The 21,294-nt window shown below is 42.0% G+C and overlaps 1 protein-coding gene across 2 annotated transcripts; it reads right to left on the bottom strand.

The window, feature by feature from the left end:
- Positions 1-929: 929 nt before the first annotated feature.
- Positions 930-18,607, bottom strand: SYT15 (synaptotagmin 15). 2 transcript variants are annotated; one of them, XM_073353325.2, is made up of 9 exons: positions 18,153-18,607; positions 13,049-13,259; positions 12,092-12,234; positions 11,106-11,401; positions 10,293-10,463; positions 9,051-9,171; positions 5,791-5,835; positions 4,415-4,594; positions 930-2,938 (listed from the first exon to the last, which is right to left on the bottom strand). In XM_073353325.2, exons 1-9 carry the CDS (start codon positions 18,157-18,159, stop codon positions 2,802-2,804), a joined length of 1,311 nt encoding a protein of 436 aa, XP_073209426.1. In that variant the 5' UTR covers positions 18,160-18,607; the 3' UTR covers positions 930-2,801. The 2 variants fall into 2 exon arrangements, with proteins under 2 accessions (XP_073209426.1, XP_073209427.1); XM_073353326.2 differs by lacking the exon at positions 5,791-5,835.
- Positions 18,608-21,294: the final 2,687 nt, after the last annotated feature.

The raw sequence follows: 21,294 nt of genomic DNA, 5'->3' as shown, positions 1-21,294 counted from the left end.
GTTGATAAGGCCCCTCTTATGAGAAGCATCACCTTTTATCTGAGGATCAGGTGACCTCCAAGCAAACACCTAATGCCTAGCTTCAAAAAATCCATCATCTGGGAAGGCAGTTTAGACCTGGTATGGATGAGTGTAAGCACCAAATCCCTTAAAGGGCTATCTCATCCTATGACATATGTCATTTACATTGTGGAGCTGTGTTGACATGGCTAGAGAATGACTCAGAGAAGTACACATCTCTACATGCTAACTGCAGAACAACTGTTGAATAAGCAATTCTCATTTGTGGGGATAGTGATAGGAAATACTGTGAAAGATGCTGCATCTTATACAAACTTACAGCTTCTGTTTCTTCTTTTCTATCTACTTTTAGGATCTGGATTAATTGAATCCAGGAATTGAATGATTGCTTACATTCAACTGTGAATATTTGTGCTTTCCATATTTAGGAAGTGAGGAGATGCCAGCTAGGAAAGTGATTGAGGACCGGTAAGTATTACAGTTCATTCCTCATCTTCATAGACCTCTCTCAAGGACAATAAAAGACCCATGGGCTAAACATCAGCTGGTGTGACTTGCCATTGCACCACTGACTTCAAGTCAATGGAGTTATGGCATTTTACATGAGCTAAGGATCTGCCCCCAGTTCTGTCATGTGTCTTTTTTGTGGTTTTGTATTAGAGCAACAGCATTCTCTAGTGAGGAATCAGATGTGACCTTTCCAACTTCTGTTAGTCAGATTAGCCTTGAACAGCAATTCCAACACCCATGACAACAGCCCAGGTGCAAGGTTATTGATGAGTATCCTTTAATCCCCTCAGATCCATTTCTCCATCACTTCATTTAGAATCGATGAATAGCAAACCTTCCGTTGTCACAGTACTTGTCATTCTGTAATGTATAACAAGCATGGATAAAGGAGACCGCATTGGTGCAATGTACTGGGTTTTTTTTAATTACATACAGGATACTGTGCAGCGAGACAGAGATGGATTTGCTGTCAACTTGAAAAGTGCAAGCAAAGAAACAAAAATCCTTTGTTTCCTAGCCTAGCAGCATTAACAGATATAGTACGTTACAAATTTAAACTACATAAACACACACATCATCTAGTAAAACCTAACTAACTGAAACACATTATTGTTTACCTTCATTTACAGCCAAATTAGTTAGGTTTTACTACCTTAAGCGGGGGATGCACAAAGAGTAATTTTAGCGTCCATTACAATTTTACTATAACAATATAGTTAGCACACTGTCGTATATTGTTTTCCTCCTCAAATCAGACTTGCTTGATATTAGACTGTTTTTAAACAGCTTTTGGGGAATAGAATTGGGAAACCAGATCTATTCAAAGTTTCGGGGACTTAATAGTATTGATTCAAGACAGACGTAGTGTGTCCAGGTATTTTACAAGTTTCTTCACATAACCAGTCCAATATGTCTTCACCTGATTCACCAATATTGGACCTCTCTTGTACCATATTCATAACAAACTATGAGATATGAGGATCCCACATGACTTCTCCCAATTAGATTGAAGCCCCCAAAATATTTCACTTGGCACCTCAGGCAGATTTGAACCTACTGTACTATTGCCCATTTCAGACATATTCCAATTCATGCTACCACCTTCAGACAGCAGCAATGTTTTCAAAAGGAAAAGTGCTCTGGTTCTCAAGAGAGCTCTACTTTTAACATATTAGGTTAATTAACACTGTATCCGGTTTTAAAGGAAGTCTGTTTTATCTCAACTGCAAAGATTACAATGCTGATTGAAACATATTATACTAAATGCTGCATTAGAAGGCAGTTTGGTGGTCTGGTTTATGAATTTAGGTTAGGATGTAAAAAGTACTGTGTTCAAGTCCTAGGTGAGCCATCAAGAAGTGACAGCTGTCCTGTTGCTTTTATTCTAATTAAAATATAGTTGATCCACTTTACTTAATAAAGAAATGAAGGAATCACCACTACCTCCACCACAACAGTTCATTCTGCCAGAGTTTAAGCTAATAACAAGGCTGTAATATGATCAGAATTTTAGCCACCATTTTCAATACTTTTACCTTGTCTTCAGTGTCACCAGAAGGTGTGTTATATTTTGGAGTCAATAGCAGACATTCAACTAAACTGTTGATAGAAGTACAGTGTTATGTTGAGATTCACAGAAATGTGTTATGGCTGCTGGGTCATTATAAACCAGATTCAGATTTACACTAGATTTGAAATATAAAGCAGTTGTCCTGGATAATTCAAGTATTTCTTGTGCTTACTGTATTCAGCTGACATATTTTGAGCCTGATTGGCCCCATTATGTTAGTCCAGTTCTATGCCTTTGGCACTCCATTAATTTCAGTAAAGCTGCACTCGTCTAGAACTGAAATAGTGTAGTGGTGAATCAGGCCCAGTATCCTTGAGGACCGTTTGTAGCTTGTTTGGGGTTCAGTCCAAATGAGGAAATTAGTGACCAAGGGCCAAGATTAGCAGCTCAAATAACTGGTCACGGGATTAGAGCACTCTTGGTTTGTCTTTCTGCTTTGTGTGATCTATTGTATGTTGATCAAACAGTACTGGAAAAACATTTTGGAGGGAGAGAGAAGACTCTGTTTCAGCCAAGGAGAGATTGAGTTTTCTGTATGTTTAATGGAGGATAAATGTTAAGTTGTTGGCTGGTTGCAGAGGTTAATGGTGGAAAGGTTTTCTGTGCCTGTCTTTGGATTCAGAAAAAATATGAGTGTGTCTACATTTTAAAGGAGTCCTTTGTCTTTCAGGTGCTGTTCAGAGAGAGTGATGCTGCTCAATTAGGTGTTGCGGCACAGAGCATGCCATCGTTTAACCAGCTCCTTGGGCTTGCTGATCATTTCATTCCAGTGTTCCAGCTCTTTGCCCCTCGTGTACATGAAGGGCCCAACCACTACACGACCCAGCAGGTGGGTTTCTGAATAGAAAAAAAGAGTGTGGTTAGTGGCCAGCACCCTTACTATGTTCTGGTTAGATTCTTACCTCGGGGGGAAACAACAGCATTTCTTTTACTCTCTGTATAATAGGAGAGAGTATTTTTTAAATCAAAATTTCCAATCAAAGTGTGTGCTATAGATCTGGGGATATAGTGTTCTCTCAGTGTACACACACATTAAAGATGATCACCCCTACCACGGCAGAGTTCCCACCAGTGACTCGGCTATTGGGAGCTATTGCAGGCGGCGCACACCCAGTCAGATCAGCTTCAGCCTGTTCCATCACTTACAGTGTGCTGCCAGTCAGAGCTACAGTTCTGGGCAGACCAATCTTTATCTCCTCAAATCCTTCCACCTAGAGATGTATTTCAAAGATGTGCCCTGCTGTGGTCACCACCAAGTTGGCTAGGATTCAGACCAATGTTGGAAGGTGAAAGGCTTTTGGCTCATGGAGGAAGCATATTTAGTTAGTGGAGCACCTGACTGGGAGTCAGAAGATCTGGGTTCTGTTTCTGGCTCTGCCAATGACTCTGAGACAGTGGGCAAATCACTTAACTGTTCCAAGCCTCAATTACCCATATGTAAAATGGGGATGTCATCTGAACCTGTCTCACAGAGAAGTGTTCGTGTGTGTAAAGCACTTTAAGATCCTCACATAAAAACGGTTATACGTTTACATCTTAATTACAATGCAGGCCATTACCAATCCCACAAAGCCAGTCCATTCACCTAAACATTTTATATGGTAACCCCATGAAAGCTTTTGCGTTTCAATACTGAATTCATGCTTGGGCTAGAGAGAGAGCAGAATGCAGCTGCTAATATACAGAAATTGACTAGATTGTAGCAGTTCTGGTGCTGATTTAAAGTTTCAGTTAATCTCAAATCTTTGGAACAGGTTCCCTCTTTCCCAACCCAAATTTCAAATGACAAACTGTTGTCTGTCTAGATTACTTCTTTACTGATGTTGCTGTAAAGCAAGTATTGGATTTATGAGTATATGTGTGGAGAATTTCCAAATGTCATTCTAATATCATATTAGATATCTAATATCAAAGAACATTCCAGATATATCCAATCTCTGAAAAATATGTAAGGAACATACCCAAACAGACTAGTGAATGGCTCTAAAATGATTGTTTTTCATTTTCCTCACTGTGAGACTCAAAAATGTACATGATTAGAATGCTATAGAATGAATGACAGCTAACATGAATTGTATTTAAAACCATTTTTTAAATGCCAGCTCTTTTAAGCTTTCTTCTGGTGGTTTAGTCATCTAAACAACAGCCTCTGAAATACCTGGCTGTCCATTAGCTCCTGATGGTTATCATGCAGGTTACTGTGACTCTCCTGTGTTTAGAATTATCAAGAGTAAACCTTGCCTTTCTGCAAATGTACAAGAACCTAGGAAGAGCTTTAGTATATCTCAGATATAGTAAATTCTGTTTTCTTACTGTCTCCCTCAGCACTCTGGAGCACAGAGAGGCTCAGGCTTGCTGTATCCAGCTCCGTCTGGTCTGCCTTGAAGCTGAAGGTTTCGTTATAGACTGGATTGGGAGATCCCAGAACAGCTGTTGTCTTTTTACATTTAATGAATTTATTGTGGTTCATTAGGGACACTTTGATATACACACCTGAGGTGAAAAAAAATTCCAAGAAGAAGAAAACAACATGTCAGGGGCACTTGAGAGGAAAAAGATAAAGATAATTCAAAACAATTTCATGATTTCAGAAACTATATTTAAATCAAATTAGGTCATAAAACTAATCAGATGAAAGCCTAATGATACATGCAGAAGGATGGCAATATGCAATGACATTATCTAGTGAGCACACTAACTATTTAGACCCTCATTCAGGAAGGCAGAATCCCTGTTCAAGACTGCACTTAAGCAGATAGTTGCGTCTCATTGACTTTTTATCCTCCCTTGAGTGGATGGGTAAATTTGCAGAAGGTATTGGCAGTTGGGAAATAAAGAGGTGTCTGGTGGTTGTTTAAAATTGTCTCTTTGGTTGGTTGATTATTTCTTCTACAGACAGTGGTTCTCAAACTAGGGCTGCCCCTAGTTCAGGAAAAGCCCCTGACGGGCCGGGCTGGTTTGTTTACCTGCCGCATCCGCAGGTTTGGCCGATCGCGCCGCCCACTAGCCGCGGTTCACTGCTCCAGGCCAATGGGGGCTGCGGGAAGTGGCGTGGGCCAAGGAATGTGCTGGCCGCCCTTCCTGCAGCCCCCATTGGCCTGGAGCGGCGAACCACGGCCAGTGGGAGCCGCAATCGGCCGAACCTATGGACGTGGCAGGTAAACAAACCAGCCTGGCCTGTCAGGGGCATTCCCTGAACAAGCGGCGGTCCTAGTTTGAGAACCACTGTTCTAAGAGACCGTGCAAAATAGAAAAAGAAGGGTGGGGTGGGGAAAGAATAGCAAGAAAAAGTCTTCCTTGCTTTCTGTCTGGACTGACCCTGCTCCTCAGTGGTGTTCAGCCAACATTTGAAAATAAGAGCCAAAGCAGCCTCTAAATGATTCCATTTTCCCTCTTCAGCTTCAGTATTCACTGGCAAGCATAGAAGAAGGTTGATCTTGGTGGCTAAACAGTAATGTTTTCCTGAGGGAGAAATAAGAGCTCCTCTGCTGCAATTGTTTATTACTCCCTGCCACTCAGGCACACCATCATTTCCAGTCTTTATTGCAAAACTAATTAAAAATATGCTAAGGCTGGTCCTGAACAGTCTGATTCACTGGGGAATGGTATGGGGAGCCCAATCATCTTCAGAGTAAGAACATAACCCCACTTTCAATTAGTAGTTTTTGAAGATAAAGTTTAGGAATTACCATTTTGAGTCAAACTCAAGGTCCGTGTAGTCCAGTATCCAGTCTCTGAGGGAAAGGGGCAAAAACGCAGCAATAGGCAAATGTAAGATAATTCCCTTCCACACTCACCCAGCATGGATCTCCTCCTGGTCTCTGTGGTTAGGGATTGACTTAAACCCTGAAGCAGATGATTTAATATCCCTTCCAAAATGTTGTTATAGTTCATTATGATAACTAGATACATAATAATTGGATATTCTTGATTTCCATATAAATATCCAGTCTCTTTTTTAATCTTGCTAAATTGGTTTTGAGTGATGTAATTTCTCAATTCCTTTTAGCTCATATCTTGGTTTTGCATGAATAATGGTCTTTGATCAGAAGAACAATTGTTTTGGTATCATTGTGGATTATCCTTATAGCTAGAGAACCAGCTTTTGAAGGGACATTTGGAAGTTCAAGTAAATTATAGATGATGTTTTAGATGCTCTGTGACCCACTGTAGATAGTACATGAGATTTTCATCTATAGGGACCTGAGTTCAACTTAAATCTCAGGTGACTTATTGATCCTGCTCCCCTTCAAATCAATGGAAATCAGTGGTTCCAAACAGGAGTTTGGAGATTAACATTTTAGTCCTGGTTTATCTACATCACAAACTTAGTTAGTCAGCAGTTTCTCCTCAAGAGAGACCATGGATTTTTCAGAGTAGGTGGCTTTTCACCCAATGACTGAGGTATGTCGATTGTGGTAGGCCTTGGCTTAAAGAAGTTAGCCCATAAACTGCCTGCACTAAGCCTGGCTCAAGCTACTCCTCATTTACACAAGCACTAAAGTCACTCAAGTTTTAATCAACCAGTAAACATTCCCTTATTGGCCTATACCTTGCTATAGAATTCAAAGCCCTTGCTCTCAAGATCAGCTTTTTGGGGAAGGGACCTTTTCTTTGTTCTGTGTTTGTACAGCACTTAGCACACTGGGGCCCTGGTCCATGATTGAGGATCCTAAGGGCTATAGTAATACACATAATCATAATTAACAACAACCAGTATGGAAACAGACAGCCTATAAACTGTAAGAGCCTTCTCAATCAAGTTCTTCCCTTTAGGATTTGCCAGAGAATCTGCAGTCACTAAGTCAGCTGTAGCAGTGGGCATTATCAAAGGAAATAAGGGCTGTTTGTTTAAAGGTCTTTAAATTTTAGCCATTTATCCTGAGGAATTGCTTATTGACAGCATTTCCTTCCTTCCTTCCTCCTGGAGAGCTTCCACAGCCCTGTCAGTGCACTGATTACTGTAATAATGTGCAAGAGCCTGGCATCAAATTAACACAGTCGCTCAATGGCCGATGTGTTGAAAGAAGCAAATTTAATCAGACTTTTACTGCTGCAAAATTTAAAATCCTGCACTTTGGGCCAGAGCAGAGATGAGCTGTGAGAGGAATGCGCTTGTGTGTGTGCACGCACACACAGAGTTCACACACACACACACAGAGTTCACACACGTTGCAGAACCCCTGCCTTAGCCTCTTCCAATCTAAGGACCCTACATTCACCTCATTTGCAATTCATCTCCCGGAAGTCAGTTTTATAAACATCCTTATCTTAGCTAGCTGTTCGCTGTCTAGTGCCATTTATAATAGTTGTTCTCTGCCTGTCCATTATTTACCTCTTACTGCAGAGGCATTGCCTATTAGGTCATGACTTTGCTTACTAGAAATATGGGTATTTTCAGTGCTGCTCCTACTGTACAACTCCTCTTACAACATTCCTGGCCTAAACAAGGCAAATTCATCTCTAGTAATGTTATAAAAAATTTTGAGAGAGCATTCATTCTGGGGTTAATAGCATGAGTCCCACTGCCTGGATCTTTATAGATATCTTGTACAAAGACCGTTTATCTCCATCAATGAGACTGTCACTCTACGCACTTTACAAATACAGCTACTGAAGATCTCTGTAGAGAAAATTAAACTGTACTCAACTGTAAGAGAAAATCTTTTACATTGATATGGCTCCTTTTATCTCCAATCACTTCACAAATCACTAGAGACGGACACTGTTGGATTCAGAGATGTATTTGAATATCCACCAGTTCAGGATGTTTGGATCTGCGGGGTTTTGGACCATTCTCTACATACATCAACTCTGAAATGCAGCCCCCGTCTCCACTTTCCCCCCAGACTGAAGGACAGCAATCAGCTGATATTCACTACATAAAAGGATGTTGGGAGAACAAAGCTTGGCCAAGGACACCAGGCCAAACCATTTGCATCCACAGTTAATTGCAGGCACAATCCCACACGCCTCCTTATTTGTAGACACAATATTATGCCCCACAAAAATGGAGGCCCGGTTGAGACCTATTTCAAGGACAGGGCCTACTTATCAAGATGTGCCACACACAAGCTTTGATTCACATTGGATCTACATACTGGAAAAAAGCCTGACTGTGCACTCGTATATGGCCATCTTTAATTAAAGAGCCTGTGTGATTTTAGCACTTGGAGATTTCAAATCATTAAAAAGAACAGGTATGATCAGACCTAAAACTAAGGGAATGTCAGTGTCTTGCTAGCTATTACCTGAGCAGCAAACATCTACTAACAGACTATATTAGTGCTGTTACAAATATATATGCATTTTAAACCTATATACATTTTTCATGCTTTGAAAGTTCAGTGGTAACTGTATACTTGTCCAAAGCCATGTTTCCTGCCTCCTCTATCTGCTGTGCTTTTTCTTGCCATCAATCTTTGTCTTGAGCAACGGACATGTTCAACAGATTTCCTTGCCCATTGAGCCCTAGTCTGCCTTCAGTCCACATGCTGAAATCCCAGGGACATCTCCAAAATGGCCCAACAGACCTTCCAAAAATCATTTGCTTCTGGGCTGAACACTAACTTCAGAAATACAGGGTTTGTCCTGGACATGCTCTCTCAACTGTAACAGCAGATTCACCGGTGCAATGCTCTACCCGCAGCTTCCTTAGGTTGTAATGGAGGCAAAGCAGGACACAACAGGATTTGCTAAGTGTCTTGCCTTCCTTTCATTTCCCTCCTCTCTGCAAACCACTTTCCCACCCAATGAATACGCAAACAGCAAATATCCAAATCTAGTTAGCACCGGAACACAACACAGTTTGCTTCTGTGCAGAAATTAAATCTCCCTGGTGTTTGGCCGGTCAGTGGAGTCACTTAACGTAAGCACTGGGAAGATGGGCCAGGAAGAAGCAAACCAGAACAGGAATCCAGGGGTAGTAACAGAGGAAGGTAATACTCACTGGCAATCTCTCTCTCATCCTGGAATTTTAATCCCTTCGCTCTCAGCACCACTACAGTGAGACGGCTCAGGTAGTCATTGTAGCTGAGAGAAAACTGGATATCGCCGTACTCTGAAGGAGGCTTTGGAAGCGGAAGGTCACTATTAAAATGCATCTAAAAGGCTTTCTTTTCAGTCAGATATATTGGAAAACAGTGATTTCTGCAACTTTAGGAATGGGACATGAATTCTAGCATCTCTGAATTTCACTGTTAGAGGTATTTGAAAGGAACAATCCAACACTGGTATAATTGCCTACATAGTGATTATTGCTCTTTGGTTCTTTGCAGGAGATTCTGACTTTATCGCCTCCCACTGAAACCTGCTTGCCCTTATTCACATAAATAGTTATTTACATCAGTGAACAGGATTTGACCCTTCTTTGTGGATCCCAGTCTTAGCTGTGCCTCTTATCCACCCAGCGCTATCAAGGTGTCATTTCCCACCCTCCACCCTTATACACACTCTCTCTCTCTCTCTTCCCCCCCCTGCACCCTCACCCCCCAAGGCAGGAAACCATCTTCTCCTCCTCCCAGTTCCCCAGCACCAGCAGGAGTAACCCTGCACTGTTCAGTATGAGGTAGTCTTAGAACTGTCACTAACCAAGCTTCTGGCTTTACATAAATGGTGGTCAAACCGTCTTGATGTGTTAGGAAAGTGTTACCCACGGAGTCATATTAACACACACGAAAAACTTTCCCTGAGGGCTTGCCAGCAGCTTTCCTGCATTCCTATCCCTCCTCCTAATTTGGGATACAGCATCGTTCATCCTGCTTTGTCCTGGGCCTTTCTTGTGTCCTCATTAATTCATAACAGAAGCAAACAGCAGCAGGTGTTTTTTCATTTGGCTTTTACGCCTCATCCTAGCTGCTGGGGAGACAGCTGTGTACAAATGCAGCCATTTCATTCCTGTGCTAAACACTGTGACGAGAAACATTAAAGCGTTAAAGTGCTGCATGTGACACTGCCTCCTCCACAGCGCACGTTAGGACCCCGGTAAATACTAATCCCCATCTTTTAACAGAAACAATCCCATATTCGATCTTGCCTTCCTCTGCCCCATCTGAGCCCATGTGCGGATACTACATATATGTTCTGTAGAACTCCCTAGTCTCCCCAGTAAGCCCATCACCATGGGAAAGCTCAAAAATACAAAACAGAGTGGTATTTGCCTAATGAGTGTACTCTTTAATTAGTTGCCTACCTCCAAGTTTTCTGCTTCTAAATCTCTCCAAATTACTAGTTTGCTGTCACCAGTTAATGTCTCATTTTTCAAAGGAAAAATCACTTGGCCTAGGAGATGGTGCTTTTTCTGTTTATCGACATGGTAGAGTGAGAACTTCAGAGTCCGTTGACACAATGTCTTACTAGAAACCTGTACAAAAATAGGCAGAACATTTCAATATAACAATGTAATTTATTACATAGCCCTGCAATTTATCATTACCACACGTGTGATGCATATATCTCTGAAATATTTTAGGGCATGTAGTTTCTGTACTTAAAATAGGATATATATTTATATTTCTTACAAGCAAAATAGCTATGATAATCTGCATCCCAGTATGCCCACTGCTTCTTCTGGGTTTTGAGGTTGTATTTTGATTTGTATAAATGCACGGAGAACTATGATAAACGTAATATATTATAAAAAAATCAGAAATTAAGATGCCAGTATCTACGCTACTTGAGGCAAAATGGTGTAAACTAAATAGTGGAGATGAAATATCAAATGAGATTTGTTTGACTTAGCTTGTAAGTTTGTTGGGGTATGGGACCATCTCTTTTTTGTGTTTTTTACAGTGCCTAACATAAACACACACCCTTGCCTGGCCCTGGCAGTGCAAATAATAATAATAAACTGCCTCACAGCCAGAGGGCATTGTGACAATGTATGTGCCGGGAAAGGTTCGCCATGAGATGACATAGACCTCCTGGCTGCACAGCCTAGTGATCTTGTTTCCCTGACATCCAGAGTGACACATCAGATGTACCATTCCAGTTAAAAGGCAAGTACCTGAAAAATAAAATTTTCATCAAACTGAGGGTTGAGGGTTTTGCGTTTGGTTTTGGACTGAAGGTAACGCCTTTCATCAGGCAGCAGATAAATTTTCACAAAGGGACTGCAGGAATCTGTAGGAGGCTGCAGTTTTCTAGCTTTTATCAAGGAGACGAGAAGCCTTTCAGCCTCTTGCTCATATTCCACTGAGAACCAAAGACGGCCAATGTTGCACTCAGGGAAGTCTGTCTCGCTCTTGTCTTCAGGGAACTTGTACAGCTCTGGGTTGATAGACCCTATGACATAAGCTCCAGCTTTGCAAAATAAAAAACAAAACCAAGCAAGTTAACCTCGGACTACAGCAGTATTTCTTACAGCTACTGCCTCTTTAGGGAAACCATGTAAAGCTTTTATTTATTCACAGTCTTTCTCTGTTTATAAATTCTGCCTCTGAATTCCCTTTCCCCTAAAGGTTGAGGAGAGTGTGTACACTCGTCTCTTTTGTTCTTAATATTGTTATGGAGGCTTCTGTAGTGACTCTGCCTTGGACAACTACTGGGGGAATGTAGCTGCTGTTTGTTCCAGCCCTCCAGAGTGCAGCACGTGCTCCCTTCTGCAACTGGCCACGCCTGCCCCTTGTGGGAGATGCTAGCACTGACTGGACACTAGCCCCCAGCAGCTCTTGTGTTGTCCCTATATTGAAGGGACTTGCAAGGAAAGACTTGCTTCTTGTGCTCTACCCTCTCCCTTGTACAGCAGTGTAAGGGGTGGCCCCACTCTGGCCCAATTCCTATCTAAACATACAGTACAGTGTTTGGGGCTATTACTGTAGAATACTGTAGTGTAGCTACACTTTGTGATTGATATATATATATATAATCAATATCACTCCAGAGTGTGGACAGATAACAATTGTAGTGTATAATATTTGCATAGCAAATGTGTTGCACAGTACTCAAGCTTCCTTTCCAATAATCTGTCCCACCTTTGCAGTGTCATCATACCCAAGGAGTGAAAAGAACACCGGGGTCCAGACTCCGGAGTCACGTAGGGGTCACTGTCCTTCTGAACCTGCTCTCCATTTGTCAGGTTAATCCAGTCTCGCCCATGAAATTTTGGTGGAATGATGAACGGAACGCTTCTAGTTCTGCTCAGAACAACAACAAACAGCTCTTCCAGTTTAACTAAGGAAACCAAACTCAATCAGAGAATAATACATTTAGTTGTAGTTCCATAGTTCTGCAGAAATCGTTTGTAGCTGCATTAGTCCTTAGGTGGATGTGATTGATAATGCAATACCCCTTGTTTAGCCCATATAAAAATCATAGAAAGTTATTTATTTGTATGAAGGTAGCACCTAAAGGTCCCAGTCAGGGATTTGTGGCCCTCATTATGGCGGGCACCTTACATACAAGTAAACGTTCAGTCAGATCCCCTCTCCTTATCTTTAATTAATGCTTCAAAGAAAAAAAGAATCAATTGAACTTTTTTGTTTTAGAGATTGAGATTGAGCAGATCAGTAGCTCTCCAACTTTTTCAGTCGACTACTTCATTAGCTCATTAATTACCTTCCCCCATGTCCAAAATTCTCACTGCTTGGTTCTTAAAATGTTTCATTCTAAGGACCACCAGGAAGGGCTCTGGGCCATGGATCAGAGTTTGAGAACCAACAAAGTTATCCATGTTCCAAGTCAATTTGGTTTCCCCACCTTTTTTATTGTTAAATTATATTATATACATCGGAAATAAAGAATTACTGAACTGAGGTTATAGTAACAGTCACTTACCCTAAAGGCATGAATCCCACAGCATTTTACCTTTCCTACATGACTGATTTCTCCCCCTCCCCGCATCATTTTGGGTTCCTGTCATACATTGTCCCACATTTGGGTCTTTGGCAGGTAGAGAAGTATGTAGCTTGATAAACAGTAGCCCATAAGAAGAAGGAGACGTCTATTCACCTTATGCTTTTTGGTTGAATTGCCGAAGATTGCTGGCTTAAAGTCTGATCCTCCAGACTGGCATCTGGATGTGTTGGTGTGACTGAATTGGGGAGTTCCTCATAGGAAGGTAGGAGGCATATCTTCTTCCAAAGCAGATACACTGCTATTCCAATAAGGATCAATAAAAGGATTGCTCCTATTACACCTCCAGCCACAGCAGCTACCTGTTCTGGTTACAGGAAAGCATACAAAGTGGGATCATCAATACATATAGGGTTTTTTGGACAGGAATATTTAAATTTAAGAAAATGCTCCTAAGACTAAGAGCTTACAGTTTTTTGGTTTGCTGAAAGATTTATGAGAATGGATTTGCTTATTTCACTGTCAATTATACTGGCTGAAACTTTGGAAATAGAATTTGACCCTCAAGAGTTTTCTTGGGGGTCCAGTCTGAGACTGGAATGAATTCCTTCAGAACCTAGTGGCCGTCACAAACCCTCACCATCTTCCACTCCATCTGCAAAGCACATTTCTTTGACCTGCTTTCTCTAACACAAATATATAGCAACATATAGTTAACAAAAACCTACCAAAACAAAACACTCCCGTGGGTAGAGGATGGGAGAACCAAACACCTGATAGATATTAGTTACATCTCTTAATACTCTACTGGAAGATGATCAGATACTTTGATGATGAGCATGGAATAAGAACCTGCATGGAATATAAGTAAATGCCAAAGCTTTCTTATTTTTATTCCAATTATCATGAGAGATCTTGTAGTACTCCCATTACAGGAAAAACAGGCTAGACAATAGAGGTGAAATACCAGGCATCACATTATACCATTACTTTGATTTGTTTCCTTTTTCTTCAATGTTCAGTTGAGACAGTGTGTCCAAATGAAGAAAAAAGCAAAACATAGTTTAAAAATGAAACAAAGCAAAGAATCTTTAGTACAAAGGAGGTTTAGAAACACAACAAAACAGAATTAGAGGATACGTATGTTTCCTGATCTGAAAAGATCAGCTCAGGCACGTCATCTAAAAGTTGTATCCTGAATCCTGATTTCTTAAGATAAAAATGAAACCCTGAAAGAGCAGTTTTGTAGCCAGCAAAAATGAAGATAATTTATCAAAATATCAAAGATGCTTTAATTTAAGATGAATATGCAGAGATTCCTTGATGAGGATCTCTTATTCAGTAAAGAACAAAAGTTGGATGTTGATAATGGACTCAATTCATTGGTATCCCAGAGCTACTTTATGCTATCTCTGCTGGAATACAGAAGCCATAAAGAGACCATAAGGCCCCACCACCACCCAGACCAGGAACTCCATTGGAAATCAGAGCCACCATAGCCAGTGCTATGCCACCCCAAGCAGGAGTCTTTGGTGCAAGTGGCATGCCACATAGATTCCTAGTGGGGAGAGATGCATTCCTATCCAGGGAACCTGGCTGTTCCTGGCTGCTGGAACAGTCTGGGGCATTGGGGGCATTGCGAAGTAACCCCTCAGGCTGCTGTAACCTGAGCTGGGGACTAAAATGTCAACCCTCAGCCCCAGAATAGAGGGAGGCGCTGAGGTGGTGTAAAGCCACTTCCTTCAGTGTGGCCTCTCAATCTTCTTACACATAGGAACAAGAGCCCCCTAAATCTTTTAGTGAGCATAGTCAATGGGGCCCCTCATCACTTCCCTTGTATAGCATTCCAAGGGCATAAAAGAGGGAGTCGCCACAACAGTTCTGCAATTCCTTCTGATTGCTGAAAGTGTGGTGAGCTCTGAATGTGCTTGGTGTCCTCTATGAGGTTTCCTTGCATTTCCTTTTCTTATGCCTCACTTTTTGTAAGTGATTAATTTTACCGACAGAATCACTTCCCTCCTAACTGCATCTGTTGTGTTCTCCTACTCCAGGACTCCCCTTAGGCTTTTAACTCTCTCTTCTTTTGAAGGCTCCAGACAACCTCCTTCTATTGCTTTAAACCCCTTCCTTAAAACACATTTTTTTTTCTGCAAAGACTTTTAATGCTGATCATTGCAAAATTTCTCAAGTTCATGCTATTCCCTGGTGATATGTTTTGGGGTCACATGGGCCGGAGCCACAAAGTCTAGATCTGGAGCTGAACTTTCCCAGAGTTTGGTGTTATTTGAAACCAGGCTTCTCTCTGATTTCTGAATTGTTCTGGCTGTATTTGAAGTTCTGAACTAGATTCTAAACTCTTTTTGTGATGGAAGAGGAATCCTGTCTTATTTGTACAACATCAAGCACAGTCTGCTTTCAGTAAATAATACTGGATAAAATATTTGTTCAGATTTTGAAGTGACCAAATAGTACAAAGTGTGTAAATGGTTCTCTGGTAGCGATACTTCCAATTATACTTCACACATACATGTTATTTCTGAATTCCCTGCTCTTCTTTATCTCCTCCTGAGGTGTGGTAGAGGTGCTGTATTTAATCAGCAGCTCTCATGGCAATACAAGCAAAAACTATTCATTCAAAGATTTTTAGGGCCAGAAAGGACCATTAGATGATCTAGTCTGATCTCTGTGTGATTAAATAGAAGTTGTGATCATACTTCTTTTTTGTTTATTTTTTAATCTGCTTTTATATCTTCCCCTGCCTCTCAACCAACATATGGACTTTTCAGAACAATGAATGTCATCTTTTTCTTTTCTCTTGTAATCTGAAGAGAGTGTGTCTAGAAACCAAAACATATCCAACCTATGATTGTAATAATTGCTTTGGGAAACTCATTTGCCTGTTTGCTGTGGGTTGAAAGTCTGGATGTGCTAAACTGGCAACCTAATTTCTTAACTGTTGCATAACTTTGAAGTTTGGGGAAACTGGCAACTCAGAAATTCGCTCTTGACCAAAGAACTTCTGTAGATGCACATTACCTGTTAGTCTTTGAGAGCATACTCATAAATTTCCACTGAAACCGTCATGTAGGTAAAACTGGCATATGTACAAATCTTTATCCATTGCTTTTTGAAGAGCAGAGTGAGAAGTGTCTGATGAAGGTAAGTCTTCTAGCTAAATTCCATGATAAAATGAACACTGGTAAAAATGAAATAGTTCCACAGGTGTAATATCTGCACTGCAAATGTTTGTATGGTTCATGGTTTTATTCTCCACCCTGATGTATGTATATTAAAGAAAGGCAAGCATTTCAAGGGCCATAAAAGCTTAACCCACTTATCTTCTTTGCTATTTCTCTGTTTTCAATATATTTCCTTCTCTCCATTTCTGAGCACTTACTCCTTTTCCAACCATCCTGTGTTCTGCTTAGGTAGCCTGCCCATGCAGCCTTATCCACACAACCATCAGTGACAATAAACCAATAGGTGTTGTGGTGTAACTACAACAGCCATCCATGGAATGCAATGAAGTAAATCCAAAGAGAATGAGCTCTTAACATTTGCGCAAATTCAGTGAGATTAATTTGTTCACTGTTGAATCATGCCATTAAACATTTCTGACCCACTGACAGCACATTAATCTTTTATTCATATTTGGGTAAATCCACAGGAATTTTACTGGATTCAACAGACCTGCTTAGAATTCACCCGTTTATCTAAAGCAGAATTTGGCTTATTGTCTTTTTTTAAGAGGTTTGCCTTATCTGGTTAAGCCAACAGCAGTAGCCAACAGATTAGGAGGATACAGTGTGGCATAAATCAGAAAGACAGCTATTAAAATAGGTGTGATTGGTTGTGTATAAGAAAAAAAATGTTTGTATGATTAAATAACTACCTATGTTCATGAGAAATTGGTGTACTGTATGTATGATATAGAGCATAGAAGTTAGAGATGGACAGAACCAGTTAGAACATTCAGTTAATCTCCTCCAACCTCTTGCTCTGTAAGGATGAGCTATCAACATATGTAAGATATTATCCTTGATTTTAGCACACACAATATTTTGATGGGTGGACTTTCTGTCTCCCTCAGGCTTATAGTCTCTTGTTTATTATTTGCAAAAATAGCTGTGCATATAAGCTTTCTCCTCCTACCACTCCCCATCCTTCCCACCGTTCTCTGGTAAATCTGCAGCCTGAAAAATGACCATACTGATACCATACCAAATAAACTGTATTGTGGTTATATAGTCAGGCAGCAGTGCCTCACATATTAATTCATACTCAAGTCTCAGATCTGCAATGTATTTTCCTCTTCATTCTCATTATAGTTGAGAACCAAGGGCATATAAACCATATGAACCAAGGGCATATAATAAAATCAAGTGGGAGACCTGAGAATTAGGGGGACTGTGCTTCATAGCTGGAGTTCTGGAGGAGAGGTGAATAACTGTATAGTAGTTCATGTTCACAATTGTTACTAGAGATGGGTTGAAGGAAGCTGCAAAGTTCTGCTTTGGATCCATAACTAAGCTTTTCTGAAGAGTTTATTATTCTATTTATTTAAGGAGCATATTAGCAGATTGGAGCAGGGCAGTCCCCCAGCACAGAAGCAATCTGGAGATTTCAGCAACTCAGGAACCTTAGAAAATCGTTTGCCTGAGGAGCAGTGTGGACAGGGGCTGGATTTCTGAAGAGGAGGGAAATTTCAGTTCAGATTGGGTTCACAGGAACCTATATCAGAGAAGAGCAAGGATGAGATTGATGCAGGCATGGGGTCCTGGAGGCGACCTAGCCTGGTACTGACATGCCCCCTCTCCTAGGTGATGAATAGCTGGTAATGGTTTGGTATCCAGGCCCCGGAGACATTGGGGAGGTGAAAGGGGGAGAATAGCTGTGCCTGTGTGGCCCCTGCATACCAGGCATCGCCCTCCTCTTGGTGCTTGGGCAGCTAAGTGTCCAGCCCCAGCCCTGACCTCCCCAGGACAAGGGGTACTGGGGGTGCTGTTGCACCCTTTGGCTTGAAGTGGTTTCCAACATATGCAGGGTTTAGAGTTGAGTTCAATGGCTCAGCACCCCCACTGTGGGGGTTTAGTTCAATGGCTCAGCACCCCCACATTGTTCCAAGGACACTGGCCCTAGGTGTGGGGCGGGCAGAGATCTGAGCCCCAAGTTACACCTGACTAGCTCCCCTTCGATTGCGCCCCACAACCCCCTGGCCGGGGGATGCCCTGGGCCCCTACAGGCCAACTCCGGCACTTACCAGACATGGGTCCTGGGGCCTCAGCTGCTGGGCTGGATCCTTCGTCCCTCAAATTCACAGGCTCAGCCCCATCTCCTCCAGTCCCCGGCAGGGCGATCAGCTCCTTGCCTGCCCTTCCCCCGGCGGGCGGCTGGGTGCACGAGCTCCCTGCCCCCCACCAGCACTCGCACGGCCCCAGCTGCCAGCTGGTGATTTTTTCCCCACGTGTGTCTTGTGTTCCCGGGCAGCAGCCGGAGATCAGGGAGCGGGAGGCAGCGAGTCCTTGGCCAGCTGGCCGCTGCTTCCCTCGCTCCTGCGGCCCAGCCTGCTCCTCCTCTAGTCACAGATGAGCTGCTCGGTATTTAAGGGCTGCGGGGACAACGAAGCAGGCTCTGCAGTCAGCCCCTGCCGCCCACCCCTGGGGTTTGTAGCATCCGTACAATAAAAGCACCAACACCAAGCCGCTTCCTCCGTTGGCTTCCTGGTCCTTTAAGCTGCGCTCTTCGGCGGGAGGGGAGGCGCCTGGTTCCTGCCTGCTGCTGGAAAAGTCACGCCGGGCTTTATCGGGGCGATGTTTGTTCAGCTAAGAAAACCGCCCGAGTCCGAGTGTATTTAAGTGTACAGATATCTAGGGTTGGGAGAGCATGTTATTAAAAAGGAGTTTTCTGCTCGCAGAGCGATGCCCTCTGCACTGGAAGACCTTGAAGGGCCCATTCTAAGCGGAGCTGAGTTGAATAGGGCTCAAACTTCAGGGCAGGGCCTGTGGCAAGCCTGACATTCGAACCAAGGTTTTAGCTGGGAGGCAGGCTGCAGCGGTCACAGGGGAGTGGGATTTTGCCACTGACTTGCTGTGGGTATAGCGCTTCACCTCTTTGCTTCAGTTTCCTCCTTGTTAAAGGGGGAGTTAATGATTCCTACCCTCCTTTGCAAAGATCCTTGTGCCTTAGTGCTATAGGCGTGCAAAGCCGTATGCAAGAATGATCAACTATTTATGCATTTCTTAGTGTAAACCTTGATAGGCTGGTTCACTTGTTTTAAGCCCCATAAAGAACAATTAATCTATTGTTTTTATTGCAGAGCATTTCACAAAGTTGAAAGGTGAATTAAGTCTTCTCCTTATCCACTGGGCAGGCAAAGACAGCAGGAGAGCAAACTTTCTCATGATGCCCCACCTATATACCTCAGACAGGTCCTGAAGGGGTTCCCTGCAGGCAGAGTTCTGTTCTCATTTAACACCTTTATAAATGGGCTAGAAGAGAGAGAGAGTAAACTGCATAGTAATGAAATCTACAGTTGACACTAAATCTGGAGGAGTTCTGAATACCCCTGGGGACAAAGAAATAATACAAAGGGGATAGATTGGAAGCATGGGCATAAATTAAAAAAAAAGATTCATGTTGGAAAAAAGTAAAGTCCCTCATCTAGAGGAAAACTAACTGAAACACAGGGTATTAATTGGGGAGGGAGATAAAGGTGGAAAGCAGCAAGGCTGAAAGAAATCCAGGGGTGATCAGAGATGTCAAATAAGACTCAGGCCACCAATTAATTTCACATAGATGAAAGAGCCTAGCTTTCCTACAACTGACACTGGATTTGGACTGGCAACTTCTACCCCCTTATTAAAGGTGAACTCAGTGGTGTAGTGATTAAAATAAAGAAGTAGGTAAACTATATTTTCCATTGGAGAAGTGGGTAAACACTATTTACCTGTGATTACCATCAACTATACTACTGGGTGAAATGTAATGGTTTATAGATTGTAAGCTCTTCAGGGCAGGGAATGTGAGTGGGATATTCAAAAGAATCTAAATGAGGAGTATAAGTCCCACTAAAAGTCAATGAGACTTGTGCTCCCAATTCACTTAGGCACTTTTGAAAATCCCACGCCATGCCGTCATATTTGTTTGTGCCGTGACTAGCACAATGGTGAAGAAAGCAACCCTGACTGAGGTTTCTGGGCCCCACTATAATTTTCATAATGACGATTGTAGGCAGGGCTGGTAGCACCATCTATTATTAACGTTTCCTGTTATAAGACCCCATTTTCAGTTGTTTATATCTTTGTCAACCATTAATCATTTGGGCTGAAATTTTTCTGGCTAGGCATCTTCCACGGCCAAAATGGTCCAGCTGTTTCGAGTAACAAGGCTATGGAAAAACACGTTGTTTTGCCATGTCAGAAACTTCCGGCAACCTTTTCTTTTGAAATGCTTTAGTGCCCCAAGCTTTGGAACAGGAACTTGAAATTTAGCAGCTGGGGAGGGCTCTCTGTCAGGCCTTTTTTCATCTCTGAAAATCCACCCAAATTTGACCAAGTTATAAGTTTTGGTAAAATTGCAGATTGTTCATGCTCAGTAGAGACTTTTTAGCTTTTAGCAGCTAAAATCTCTGAAGATTCCTGTGGGAAAATAGTATGTTATATATTTTAAATATTGTATCATAATGCATATACACGCAGGGGAGGATTAAGGTAACACAGGTAACCTTAACTCTGGGATTTCCTAACTTTTTTGTGTCTTGACTTTGCAGCTTTATTACTGTTCTTTTCATGTTGATTTTGGGTATAATAAATATACACAGACTCCAATTAATTAACAAAATATATGTGTGAACTTAAAAACGATAAAGGAGTATATTTGAAAACAAAATTGTTCAGTTTTCAATTCTTCTTTCACTTACCTGCCAAGACATAGATAGAATCCTGAATTCTTTCTCCTACAGCAGCAGATGCCATTACTAATAAAACCTTAAGTGCTGTAAGGAATGCAGCTCCCTGCTTTCTTACATCTTTGAGTGACATTGGCTGTTTTAGAAGAGCTCCTGAACTTAGACTATGGTAACTACCAAGACTTTCAGTGTAATTTTAGACTGATTTATACTTTTTGGATGTGTCCTGTTCATAACTTGGGCTCTGTGATGGGGTGTGCATACTCCACACCAGGCAGGAAAGGGTTAATCACACACCATGGGTGGAGGAAGTCCCGCCCCTCAGATCCTGCTGGGCATGCTCCAACTGCTGTGCTAATATGAAGGAGAGCAGCCCAGCCCACTTTGGGGCTGACCACTAAGGAGGAAGGATGCTTGGTGAAGGTTCCAGCCTAGGAGCCATTACAGCCCTTCCTTTGCTAGAGATCCCGAGACACAGATTGAAGACCTGTTGCTT

Source organism: Lepidochelys kempii, chromosome 7, assembly GCF_965140285.1.
Source record: "Lepidochelys kempii isolate rLepKem1 chromosome 7, rLepKem1.hap1, whole genome shotgun sequence".
Lineage (NCBI taxonomy): Eukaryota > Metazoa > Chordata > Testudines > Cheloniidae > Lepidochelys > Lepidochelys kempii.
This window is presented reverse-complemented; position numbering and strand designations above follow the sequence as displayed.

Coding starts and splice junctions, on each gene's coding strand:
- SYT15 (XM_073353325.2), bottom strand. Junction 10,464..11,105: donor ATGAAAATTTTATTTTTCAG/GTACTTGCCTTT, acceptor ATTTTTGTACAG/GTTTCTAGTAAGACATTGTG. Junction 5,836..9,050: donor GGATGAGAGAGAGATTGCCA/GTGAGTATTACC, acceptor CCTTTCCCTCAG/AGACTGGATACTGGACTACA.